General features: G+C 43.6%; 1 protein-coding gene across 4 annotated transcripts in view; it reads left to right on the top strand.

The window, feature by feature from the left end:
• The window catches only part of kdm6a (lysine (K)-specific demethylase 6A), a 33,131-nt gene that overhangs the window by 2,261 nt on the left and 17,333 nt on the right, over window positions 1-13,537 (top strand). Inside the window, exons 3-9 of one of the 4 annotated variants that reach the window (XM_084478560.1) lie at window positions 759-867; window positions 1,000-1,049; window positions 5,809-5,867; window positions 6,707-6,751; window positions 9,228-9,348; window positions 12,400-12,454; window positions 12,990-13,024. In XM_084478560.1, coding sequence (XP_084334686.1) covers window positions 759-867; window positions 1,000-1,049; window positions 5,809-5,867; window positions 6,707-6,751; window positions 9,228-9,348; window positions 12,400-12,454; window positions 12,990-13,024 — 474 coding nt within the window. Of the gene's footprint in view, window positions 1-758; window positions 868-999; window positions 1,050-5,808; window positions 5,868-6,318; window positions 6,363-6,685; window positions 6,752-9,227; window positions 9,349-12,399; window positions 12,455-12,989; window positions 13,025-13,537 lie in introns of those variants that run through there. The other 3 variants (XM_084478559.1, XM_084478561.1, XM_084478562.1) reach the window with 3 other exon arrangements.

Raw genomic sequence — 13,537 nt, 5'->3', positions numbered from 1 at the left:
TACATTTTTTCCTAATCGTTGGACTCTGCTATTACCTAGATCTGGCAGTTCTAAACCGTGGGGAGTTACTTGCTTTTAGAGGGCTCATTTTGTATGATTTGAACTCTACAATGCCTAGATAATTGGCAACATTATGTCTATAAACTGAAATGGCTATAAAGAATAACCTTGTTATTGGTCTATTACATTTTACTTACTTTATTTTCTTGTAACTCTGTACTTGGTTTAATGAGGTTAAAATGACTAAATACAAAGGTTGTTCTTACCAGAAATTTGTCTATTATCAACTAAACCTCACTAACCTCAACATGATTGTAAGGTGCCTTTGCAGGTTCTATATTTGGTAATATAATGACATGTTGCATCTCTTTGCGGCCAACATAAGGTGATCAAGTAACAATAGTTTATACAATGCTCTATTATATTTATACAAAGATTCTATTAGGATCTAATTTGTTTCAGCCATCTCTCAAACATGGTGGAACATCTAACGTACTAACTGAAGGTGATACTTCAGTGAGCTCGGAGCACGCACCCTACAAGACAAAATAAAACACACTACTTCTGACTGGCTTCTTTCGGCTCTGCAGTTCAATCTAGTTTAGAATGTACTCTTGATAAAACATGCTCCACACACATGCCCAAGTCTATAAGAAAAGTCCTCCTTGAAATATGTGTGAACAGTTGGATTGTCACTCCACGATTTGTAATATTCCAATGATATCCATTTCTTTCTTCTCTTCATGGTTGATTTTAAGGCTGTCAGCTGCTATGATGCTATCATCCTGAAAGCCGAGGGGAAAGTGGACCCTGAAATGTTCTGTCAGCTAGGCCATTTCAACCTTTTACTGGAGGACTATCCAAAAGGTGATTATTTTCTCTCTCTCTCTCAATGCACTGTATATTCCTATGACTAACCTCTATTTGACAAATCAATATTCATTATTAAAGGTAGGCCTACACAACCTTTTTAATTTTTTTTCTTATTCTTTTTTTCAGCATTATCTGCATACCAGAGGTACTACAGTTTACAGACCGACTACTGGAAGGTAAGCCTGTGTTCTATTGGCCTTTTGAAGTAGAGGAAATTAGTTGATTTTCATCATACAAAACTCTTAATTGTTGGTAACTAATGTCTGGGCTGTTTGTCTTAATACTTGCTGGCTTGGGTTGGCTAAACATTGGTCTTGTCTCTGTGAATTGAGGCTCTCTGTATTTCAGGTTGAAAGGTTTTTGTAATAAGGGTTGGGTAACGTTTTGAACCGATACTGGGAGCTGGAATTCGGTACTGGTACCCTTTTTTTTTTTTTACTTCACTCTGTTTCAGTTGTAAAAAAATAAGCAAAAACCTCTCAATTTCAACATGGTTATTTATTAAGAACACTTTACACGGCATACAAAATAGCCCCCCCACCCCTCTCCTCTCCCAAACCTATCCCTACAAGCTCCTGTCCATCACCATAGCTGGAAAACGCTGTAGTGTGTGACTCTGAAGCACAAAATCGAGTAGGCTTAGCGGCGAGTGACTCCGGCAGGGTAACGTTTTCTGCGCCAGGGTGAAGTGTGTAACCTCTGGGGCTCAAACGGTCACACCAGGGCGGGTTCAGAGTGGAACTGACTGACCTGTCAATAAAAGCTCCTCGAGTGTAAACAAAGTCAAAATACCCCAAAACGGTAGGCTTACATCAACAATCACAGTGAAAAAAGCTAGGTTATTTTCGACATATCCAACTATCATTCATTTCCTGAAGATATTGATGATTTTGCAGATTCCTCAGTTTCGTCCTCCACGGATTGTTTAACTTCTTTGGCACTGGCTGCAGCCGTGAAAACGTTAGCTGCGGGGCTATCAAACATGAATCATTCAACAGCTTTTAGAAGTCTGTTTTTCTGCTAAACGAGTTGCGATGTAGTCCCGCTCTCTCTTTATCTCTTAATGTACATTGAAGCATATGTTCTCGCCCACCAGTTGCACAATCAAACTTTAACCTTTAAAAGTACAGAATTCGGTACCCGACCCCACCTATAATTGACGCTAAGGATGTGTGGAGTTGGAAATTTCTATTTTACCTAAGTGTTAAAGACTAGCCACCTACAGCAAGGGAATTGGATGCCATATTTTGTACTACTTAAAATGTACTTCTTTATTCAGAGGTTAATGTTGAATTATCTGGAGAAACAATAACTGATTACTGCTCGCTCTTGCTCACCTCATCAGCTCAATGATGAATTCCTAATCGTTGGAAAATTTGATCTAATCCATAAATATTTCCTGCTGTGTGGTTTTGGTAATGTGACAATATTGGTAATATTGTTTTGTCTGTCAATGAAACGAGATGGGTTCATACTAGGTCTTTATAGCGTAGTGAAGGAGTAAGTATGAATGGAGTCTACTGTATGAACATGTCAGTGCATTCAGCAGCACAGGTATCATATTTAAGATAGGTTCAACATAATTTGATACAATGAGAAGCATGCATACACTGGCTATGCTAGAATTTGTGTCCATGAATTTAAACTCTTCTTTGGAGACTGAATTGGTAAAATGTTGGTAATGTTTGTAATTCAATATTTTGCCCCTTCAATGTTTATTGTTCTAGTATAATATCTTTTTTTTTTATATTGAGGTTGGATATAGATATTGAGCGACAAGATTGACCAGCACTGCAACTATTTAAAAAAAATTTTTTAACATGAGGGACTAGATTTGATTAAAATCCTTCATCCATGGTGAGTTGCCCTCTCTTTGTGTGGGGCCGGGCTGGTTTTGCTGAGTTTTTGACATGAGGCTGCAGTTTGACTGTGACACTTCCTGACAGGGCTTCACTGGGATTCAGGGCTGCAGAGGGGCCGGGTATATAGCCATCTCCCATGCGTGCTGAGTAACCATGACAAGAGTGGATACATTGATTTCGGTAGGACTCTAGCAAGGAGATATTGCCAAAGGGGGAAAAGAAACGCGGCCCAGGAAAAGGCGTCCTCTCAGCCGTGATTTAGCAAAGTGAGAAACGGTCAAATTGCCTTCCACTCATATTTAGACACCAGAAGCAACATTTTTGCTTTTTCAATGTGCATCTTCTTAGTCTGCACACCCTTTTCTCTATGTCCACTGCGATTTACATCACACCTGTGATCTTAAGTGCATTGCACTGTGCCAAGTAGTCAGTATTAATCTATTCAGCGGGTATGTACATACAGGACTTCAAAACAAAAATGTTTGAAGTTAAACTGAGTTGATTGGATATGGATGGGTCTAAAGAACAATTTCCACTACTTCTGTTTAAGTTTATTTCTATATAATTTATTTAGCACTTTTTTTACTTTGCTTTTAATTGCATTCAAAGCTCTTTACATAGTGAGTGTATATTATATAGCTCATACACTACCATTGGTGATGAATGAAACTCGGTGTGATTTGAAAGGCAGTGCTCTTGCACTGGAGTCACCATCCAGGGGATTGAGGGCCTATTGGCCCTCAAACACCTCTACCAGCACTATCTGGTCTAACCTCTAAGGATGGACCTATATTAAAAATGTATTGTACAAACAATGAATACGTTTTGTAAATGCATGTGAGAAAGCGAAGCACTTCCCCCACCACATATTAGGTGTTTGTGCTGCAACTCTCTTGCTTAATGACTCTCAGCACTTTCTACGCTTTAGATCAGGAAGTCTTTATCAGTTTGCCTTTAAGCTTGGGCAATTTTTCATACAGTCACTTCACCGGCGTATTCTTGCAGTATTATTCTGGAAATTATTTTTTATAATACAAGTAACCGTAAAGGCTGAGCTGCTGGTGATATGTCATTGTAGCATGCATCGCATTGTCTAGCCTACAATGCTGTGGCTTTATAGGAAATTAAAGCTATAGGAAATTAGCGCCATTCTTCCATAGATTTTTGCTGGAGGACCCTATGACATTTATTGCTGCCCGGATGCGTACACATCAGTTGGCTGAACGGAGACAATGTGCAGGGAGTGGGTGCAGATTATGGATGCAACACCTACCAAAAAACTCAGTCATAGGATGAGTTGAAAGCTAGAAGTTTATTAGAACCTTGTAGTAAAGTGCATTACCACACGCCACCTAGGTGGCTACCACACTCCACCGAGGGGACTTGTATTGGCTCCTCCAAACATAAAGGACACAGGCTGGCGGTGTTAAATCCGGTCTATTGTTAAAGTTGTGTTGATGAACATGGCAAGAGTGCTCCGCTGCCATGCAGATGATCCCTCGAGTGTGACTGTTTCCCAATGTGAAGGAAGCATACTCAATAGCCACACTTTTAAGGATGCTATGGCATAGCACGCCGACAAGCACTGTTCCAAATGTGTTTCAAACTGAATGCTACAAGCGCTATTCAGCACTCTTGTCTCATCTCTACCGTGAAGGCTGCAGCCTTCACATTGGGAAACAGCCTGTGTGTGGACGGCTGGTTTAACCTGTGCACACTGATGACTCAATGTGCAACAGGTGTGCAGTCTCACCCAGCCCCAGAGTCCAATCAAACTCCACCAGGTGAGGCTGCCTAAACCAGCCATCATCCACACACACTCCCACACACCTTAAGCTGAACGAAATTCCAACCATGAGTGAAATTCCAATAGTTAATATCAACAGAATATCTGTTGATTCAATCAAGTATTTGTGCAAGTTCAATGTTTAAAAGACGTACTTATAGTCTTAAAGTCTCTGATTAGGTAGCTAGAGTATGTAAGGGCTTCGAAGACGGTCTGGGTGATCAAACCATCGTAATCGTCTCTTCTGGTGTCCAGTATCATTTGCCAAAATAAGTTTTATTTTGAGAAAGCATTTAGCATGTGTGCGCCTGCAAAAACCAAACAATTGCAGTATATTTTTATGACGTTTCCATGAAGTAGGGGTGGGAGATATGGCAACAAATATATACCACTATGTAATTTAATGTTGGCTGTTTCTAAGTTTAATTACGGTAATTGTCACCTGCCTTTTATAGCTGATGGTCAGCTTGTTTGTCACTACTAAAGCAGCCAGATGTAGCAATTGTTTCTTGATGACAACGCTGTCTCGTATACCTGTATGTACCGTTGTAGTGGCCACAGGTATGATTCCATTGGACTTTGCATAACAAGTGACTGGCATCTTCAGTTGAGATGTGGTTGGACCTTGTTTAGGACCCATTCCATTGTTTTCACATGGCAGGCGAGGGGTCATGATCCTGACCTTGCGGCATTTGGGAGACTTGTCAGTGGAAAATAAGCACTAATGAAAAGTAAATCTTAAGGTAGCAGTCCAACAAGTGATTATGATTATTGGTGATAATGTGTTTCATAAACATGCATAGTCACACTTGTTAAGTTATTGTGGTGCCAATCGCACAGAACCGTGTCTTGTCTTCGGTGGGTCAAAAAGTGTGATGTGACATCCAAAGAAAGCGGCTGAGCACATGAGGGCTTTCCTGATGGTACACCGCCTCTGTGCTGAACTGCATCCTCTTGAGGCTCATCACGTTTTTAGGCCTCGAAAAAAAAATTGGCTGCTGGGCGGGCCGTGGTGCATCACTGCTCGTCAAATGAAGAGAAGAGCGATCTGTGTGATAGGACCATTTATCAGGGTTTGTTCATGTTTACGAAACAACCTGCCAACATCTGGTCAATTTTGGTGTTTCTGAATCGAAAGAGTCAAAGTCACCCTTGAAGTTGTTCAATCGTTGCAATCCTAGTTTAATGCATTCAACGTGACAACATTTTTTTTACTTTTGTGCACAACCAATGTCTTGAATTTTACTGTTCTGCTCATAACACATTTTATACTTTTTTCTCTTGCAGAATGCAGCCTTTTTATATGGCCTTGGAATGGTTTACTTCCATTACAATGCATTTCAATGGTGAGTACATTTATCTGAAACATTGTTTTATCGCTTTATTTGTGCCCATTAGACTAAATGATTAGTGCTTGGATAGACACTTTTATTTATTTAATATTTCCATGGTCTTATTTCTTTATTTGCATCATCTCTGAAGTACACATCATGCATTGCGTCCTTCCTGAGACATGCCTATTATGATTTGGATACATGAAGCGGAGATAAAGTTTGAGTATGAAAATAACATTTCCTTTCTAGATGGATAACTGAAGAGAAGATCAATGTCTTTGCTCATTGCGCATCCTTGACGGCATCGATTTGCTAACATAGTCGCCCAAAAGTCAAGGACATTTGCAAATGTTACTGCTCCCCCCTCCCCCCCCCGAAAAACAAGACTCAAACACACACCTTCCCACAGAGACAATTTCACTGCTGCATACAGCTCTGGGTTCAGTGTAGTCCTTGTTTGAACTCTTCCTCTGGAATGAAGGAGTTGTTGTGGTGAAGTCATTCAGGGTGTGTTTTTCTGTGCGTTTATCAAAAATCCTGGCAATATTGGTCTGGTTTTTGACTGCACTCTGCAGGCCGTAGATGGAGATCCTGCCTGGCGGTGTGCAACTCACAGCAGCTATAACTCTTGTCTCTGGCAAGAAAATCTAGGCCTTTTAAGAAGTTCTCGATCCCAGCCTATTATGGTTAAGCAGTCTAGATGTGTCCTGCTGTGGTCCTTGGGGAAAACAGAGTTTGGACTATGCCAATCCATGTTTTAAATGCGTTTGCCATGCTGTCTTGTTGTGGTGCAAGATTTCTGCAGCTTTTGTTGCTGTTGACCGCTCTAGGTGCCCTGTCTCCCTGTCTAGGCCAGAGCAGTGCCCCTCAGCAGAGGCCCAGGCAGGATGGAGAAGGTAGGCCCCGCCCCTACCTATCTTGGCTTAGTTTCTCTAGAGGAATACGCTTTGGGAATGAGTGCTCCTATTGTGGTTGGAAACCACTGCAATATGCAGCGAGACTCGCCTGCCTACGGCATAGCAATGTATACATTCTTTTCGAATATACATTGCATTCATTGCCTTTTTCCAAAAAGGAAAATCTCCAATGATCAACAAATATAAAGCTGTTATAGCATTGACTTTGCAAGTTACAAAATTACATTTTGATTTGCAAATTGAAATATGCTGCACAAATAATTTTTGATTTCACATTGAGCGACTTCGGCTTCCTGCCTCCACTACCCTTCTCTATGTCGCCTTCCCCCCCAAACACCCAAACAACCAAAGCTTCCACCCCTCTGCCATCTCCGTTTGTCCCCTTAACCCTGGCCTTCATCGCTGTTGCTGCGCTAAGCTCACATGTCCTCCTCTGTCTGGGCTGGAAAGTTTTGTGCTCCGAGAAGGGGCGGGGAGGAAAGCGCAGAGGCGGGCCGGGAAGCAGGTCATCTTGGTTTCTCTAGGGCAACTTACGTCACCCAGAGCAGAGCGGGCGGCAGGGAGGAATGCTGAGCTGTCAGACGTTGACTGTTCACGGGGCTGCAGCTCAGCTGCTCTGGCTTTAGTTCTGGGCCGAGAAAACTCCTGGCGCAGCACTAGCTGTCCAGAAATGTTGCCATTGACGAGTCTCTCTGTATCGTGAGGTACCTTGCTGCGTGTTGCATGGCCCCGAAAGCAACTGAGCTAGTATTTTTAATTTGTCATTTGTCTCAGACTACATTATGAGCATGGTTAGCCCTTGATCCCATTTAGACATTTGGTTCTTTTCAGGGTTGGGTCATCATGTATCCACTCTAAGGAAAAAGTAGCCTAGAAGGCAGAGCCGGGTTGTCCTTCTGGTCAGGTCTTTCAGTCAACACTTGTACTGTCTGGATGTATCCCCAGGGACAAGAAAATGACGTTGAATTCCCTGCTGGCTGGAACGTGCATTATGCTTGCTGTCATAATCCATCTTATCAACAGTAGAGGCGCTGGAGTCCCAATGCAGCTACTCTACATTCTGCTGGATAGGAAGAGAATGAAACTGGGTAGAAGAGCAGACATACAGGGGTTGGAGGGAGGGACCCGATAAGCAGGGAGAAGGGGGAAATGGAACCCGGGTCACTGCAGACAAGCTGAGTGGGAATCCTGACACTGTGTTTGGCCAAGGCAGCAGAGGGCCCATCTTTGCTTCCTCTAGGTGTTGTGCTGATACTCACTGGACATAACCGTTCCTGGTACTGTACCACACTAAAGTAATCAAATAATAATAATAAGTTATTATTAGAATTTGTGCCTAGTTCAAGTTAGCTCTTTGGCTCTGCTAGTTTTTGTTGTCTAATGACAACCAAAAACTAATTGTTGTAAAATGTATTTGCTACATACTTTCCCTGAACACAAATTAACTGGGTATGCAAACTTGCAAGTTGCTCATGAAGCTATTGTGGGAGGCAATACCTTTTGGTGGAGACGATGTGAGTGATACCCTACATTTTCATTGTCCTCTATTTGCATTTGCAGGATAGATGAGGTCTTTGCATTCTATATAAATGTAATGGGGTTTTCGCACTGCCCTGCTCTCCCTTGCCTCCTCTCAATCCCAGCCCTCATTAGTTTCCAATACCTGTTGTAAGCCAGAGATAATCATCCAATTCAGGCTTAAACATTTGTTTGTGGTAGAATTCCAATTGAAAGTATTCCATTTTTTAGATTGCAGTTGCAGTTGTAAGCTCCTAAAACCACAAGTCAAGCCAATTGTACAATTGGCACAAGCCTTAATGCATTTACATTTTGAAATTAACAACCTTAAATTATCTCCAGCTCTCAGGTTTGAAACTATCACTGTTTCGGTTGTTGCCAACATGAGCATTGGATGCGTTTCAGTGGTTACAAGAGTTTCATATTTGTCCAACACACAAGCAAATGTGCTGATTGTTCCACACCATGGCTTTTACTCACAGCTAGCAGTGTCAAACGTGTAAATGTATTTCATGGTTTTCTGTGGTCAGACTGAATTGCCCCAGGTGACTTGATGAATACTGACTTTATTTTCATGTGCTCTTAAACATGGTTTGTGTTGGTAATGCAGCCTCAGCTCCAATTCATTTGTGTACACTATCTTGGGACCACTGCCGCTGTAAATCAACCAGAAAACTGAAAAGTGATCACTGGCCAATGATAATGCTTGTACATTTAAGATAATTGAATGACAAGCATTCACTTGGGTAGATACATTGTATCACATTATTACATGACTTTCTGTATTTATATCTACTTGTCACTCTTTCTCCACTCAATGCTTCTTTTCACTATTAACTCCTGCTTTCCTTGTTTGATTCTACCATGTTTGAATTGGTTGTTCGTTGTCTTTTTAACTGTAATTCAGTATTCCCTCTCCTCTGTCTCTCCATTGCAGGGCAATCAAGTCCTTCCAAGAGGTCCTGTACATAGACCCTGGTTTCTCCAGGTCCAAGGAAATCCATCTAAGACTGGGCCTCATGTTCAAAGTCAACACGGACTATGAGTCGAGCCTGAAGGTATGTCTTGTATTATACAGGTATTCCGTACACTGAATCCCGTACTCCCAGGTTCTAGGTGAGCCTGGCCAACAGTCCTACACTCCATATATAAACAGTCCTAGATTGGTATATGAAGCCGCTGAACTCAAATTATGCCTGGGATCATAATTTCCATCTAGAACGTGCGAGTGAACTTGCCTCACCTCAAGGAGCTGTTATCAAGCTAGGTTGGGTCTCTATTCTACTCCCTCCTATTGTCTCACAAGATAAGGACTTCCAGCAGAATGATATCACCTGCATGCTCTCCCCCTGAATCCTCCTGAAAAGACGTGACCTTAGGCGTCTCCATGCACAACAAAGGCTGCTGGATCTCCTGTCTGTCTGGTCTTCATTGGAGGCCTAAGCCAGCTCTGTTGTCCACCCCTAAGCCATACATGATCGGGTGGTAACGGAGAGCCCTCAGACAGAAGCCTATGGATCCATTGTTGTCTGAGTCCAGGTTGCTTTTTAAGGAGAGACTGCTACCTGATCCTGGGCTTTGGTTCTCAAGAGATAATTCCCTGGCCATTCATAAAATGTATCTAAGCCTTTAGTCAAGCCATGTAGATTGTTTTATACCAGAGGGATCCTAGTGAAAGGCTATTGCAATGTCTGCTGGTGTTTTTTGGCCTTGGATTTGTTGCTCAGCTGCCTTGGTGGAGTGTCTAGGCTAAAGCAATGTGTAGAGGTGTGATGCATGTCCGCAGTTTGACATATACCTCCTGTTCAGTTGTTGGTCCCTGCCAAGCCCTGCACACACACGCCATCGCCCTAGTAATCTTCAGAGAATTGAAATATAATGAGGGGCGGTGTAAGGTTAAAACAGAAGAGAACGTCAGGTGGGGGGAGGTGGTGAGAGATGTTGGAGGAAGGAAAAGGAATTTTGCTTAGCTTTTCAACTCATTCCTCCGCAAAGGATGTACCTGTTGAAAAGAGGGACATTATGGGATGGCATTTTAAAGAGAAGATAAAAAAATGTCACTAACTAAAACCTTTTACTGAAACGAAAGTCACTGGGATTCCATCAGACATATATTTGCTCTTATTGTATAGTAATAGGGTTTTGCAATGTGCGACACCATATACACATTCATACACACGTGTGTGTGTGTGTGTGTGTGTGTGTGTGTGTGTGTGTGTGTGTGTGTGTGTGTGTGTGTGTGTGTGTGTGTGTGTGTGTGTGTGTGTGTGTGTGTGTGTGTGTGTGTGTTCGCTCCAAGCTGCACAGTCTTAAGAAGAGCTTTCATCTCTGAGATGAGGGGAGATGGAGGGAGTTCAGGCGTAGGGAGAGTTGGAGGAAGTGAGTGAGTGAGGGAGGGAAAGGGAGCAAGGGAGAGAAGCTGCTGTGCGCCTGCCTGTTCCTGCTTTGAGGTATTGTGTGTCATCGCTCGGCACTCTCCACTGCAGCCGTCTGCTGAATAGTAATCAGTGACACCGAGAGAGGAGGGGGAGAGGGAGCTCGCACGAGGGAGGCGAGACAGACGGAGAGGAGGTGGAATGCTAAGCTGCCAATCCTGCTGCATTATCCGGCCGCTGGTACAGAGAGTGGGAGAGGGGAAGGAAGGAAAGGAAGGGTAGGGGAAGAGACAGGGAAGAGAAAGCTAATGGAAGATGCAGTGCTGTAGTAGCAGTGTGATTGCCATCTCACAAGGTAAGGTAGCTGTGTGTGTGTGTGTGTGTGTGTGTATATGTTAAATGAGCATTTCCTTGACTCGGTTATTTGCTTTGTGGTGGCATCTGTGGTGGTATATCTGATCTATAGTGGCTCCTGGCTGCATTAAAAAAAGAGAAAAAGTGGGTTTCTGAAGATTCACCCAGGTGTGCGCCTGTGCACGTGCAAGCATACAGACCTGTGGTTGACTGATGCGTGCGGTTGAAGAGCCCACTGGAGCACTCGTGATCTTAATCTGTCTGACGGGACTATGAACGCTGTCCCTTCTGGGAGGCTGGCAGCTCCTCTTTAGCTTTGTGTGTCCTTTTGTGTTGGAAAGAGATTAGAAGTCTCCTCTACCTGGCCTAGATTGCAGGCATTGATATTGGCCTAATGAGTTCAGCTAATGAGTTCAAAAATGTAACCGATTTTTTTTTTATTATCAACCAATGCGTGTCTGTGTTTTAATGACCTAGATACATGGAATAGGCAGCACCAAGTGTGTGACGCTGTTGGACTGCATTACTAACGCTGTGCACTCTGGACCTGCTATGTTCCATGTCACCTTGACGCATGACTTCCACTCAGTATAATACCAGGCTCAGGCACCAGGTCACAGTCAAACCACTGCTGCGGTGGCACAGGTGCTTGTGCATCCGTAGTAGGCAAGAAGCATCTCTAGTGGTAACGGCGTGTCTTTGATCTCAAAGCACCGGTCCCTACTCCCTACACTGCTTTAGTATGCAAAGAACCAGCGGGGTCCCTGCCTGGAGAATACATTCGCCCTTGGTAAACATTTCAGGTACAGATGTCACCTTAACTTTGGCAGACATTTTCTGGTATATCAGAGCTATAGAGGATATGCAGAAGGAAATGTACTCCCACTGCACCGAATAATAGCTTGGCTGCTCATGATCGCTTAGGAGCCTAGCTAAGCATGGGCAGACATCTGCCCACCCCAGCAACCCTGTTGTCATGCCTGCCGACGAGAGAGAGCCTCTATTCATGTCCTCGACGTCGAGGCATCATACGAAGGAGAGCTGGGGGGTGGGTGGGTTGGGGGGGCGGGTGAAGACAAGCAGTGCATCAACGCTCGTCTAAACCCATCTCCCCCAGAGTCCTCGTGTTACAGTCAACGAGGTCATTGACACGGGCGTGTAGTTAGGCGCACAACACCCGGGGAGAACAGTGAATGTATTCCTCATGATCAGAAAGCATTGCTGCTGGTCGGACCGCAGAGTTGTAACTTCAGTTGTATCATTGTGTCTTGGATTCGATAATGCTCTCGTCTCTGTTTTTGGCCGTATATGCTGCAATGTATGCATTCAAATGTTGCGTGCTGACCAAATGCAACTTCTTGACTCTCCCCGTCTCTGCAGCATTTTCAGCTGGCTTTGATCGACTCCAACCTCTGCACTTTGTCCAAAGCTGAAAGTAAGTGGTTTATACTACAATTACAACTGGCCCCTGGGGAACTAGCTGGTACACCCTATGGCTCCTGTATTTTTAGACTTCTTCAGCAGCATGTCACTGGCAGGCAGAATGATTCTGAGTGCTTACAGTCAGGGCGATGCAGCCAAATGTATTTCCGCTGCAGTTTCTCCTACTCTGCTGCCATTTCCCCGCTGCCTCTGCCCAAGTCTGGGGTTGCCTAGGAGACAACACAAGGGGAGAGGGAGGGAGGGAGGGAGAGAGAAAGAGAGAGGGATGTGCTTGCATGCAAGTCGCACATACAGACTGCGCTCAGCGCACACATGCACACACACACACACATACATGCAAGCACACACACACACATGCAAGCACACAGGGAAAGCTAACCTCCTCCCCCTCCCATCTGTAGCCATGCTTCAGCCACTTGTGTTACAATCTGAACCCGCAGAGTTCAGTAGGAAGTGGTGTGTATTTGTGTGTCTAAACAAATTATATTAAATCCTAATTAATGTCTCCTATTTGTTTTCCTTCACAGTCCAATTCCACATTGCTCATCTGTATGAAATCCAGGTAAGTGTGTGTAATTTGCTTAAAATTGAGTTCAGTAGTATACCATTACATTGCTGCTCGTGCTCCAGCTTCCTGCTTTAGTTCAGTTATCAGGCGAAGCTTTCCCTTTTAGTGATTCCTGAACCTGTGCAAGTAAATGATGTCATCCTGTAAATCTTGTTTTGCTGCTAGAACTAGTTCATAGCAGGGTTTTCCTTGACCACCCATAAGGCTTGGTATGGCCCATTTAATGCATCCCTCTCTTTGATTGGCTTTAAGGTTGCTTTGTCACCCAGTCTGCTGCTTGCTTCTCTTGTGTGGCCGTGCTGCTAATATGTTGCATCCAGGCACCCATAGCTTCCCCTAGAGTCACATTGGTTGTCCAAAATAGGGGAGGCAATAAAAGCAGTTGGGAATCATTTGTCGTTTTTGTTTAACGGGACAGCGATTACTACGCTAGTTTGTCATGCCGTGTCACTGCCATGCATACACACACACACTCACTCACTCACTCCGGATGTTGACCCAGTAGCA

Source organism: Micromesistius poutassou (assembly GCF_964030765.1).
Source record: "Micromesistius poutassou genome assembly, chromosome: 14".
Taxonomy (NCBI): domain Eukaryota; kingdom Metazoa; phylum Chordata; class Actinopteri; order Gadiformes; family Gadidae; genus Micromesistius; species Micromesistius poutassou.
The sequence above is the reverse complement of the archived record's forward strand: the minus strand, read 5'-3'. Positions and strand labels throughout refer to the sequence as shown.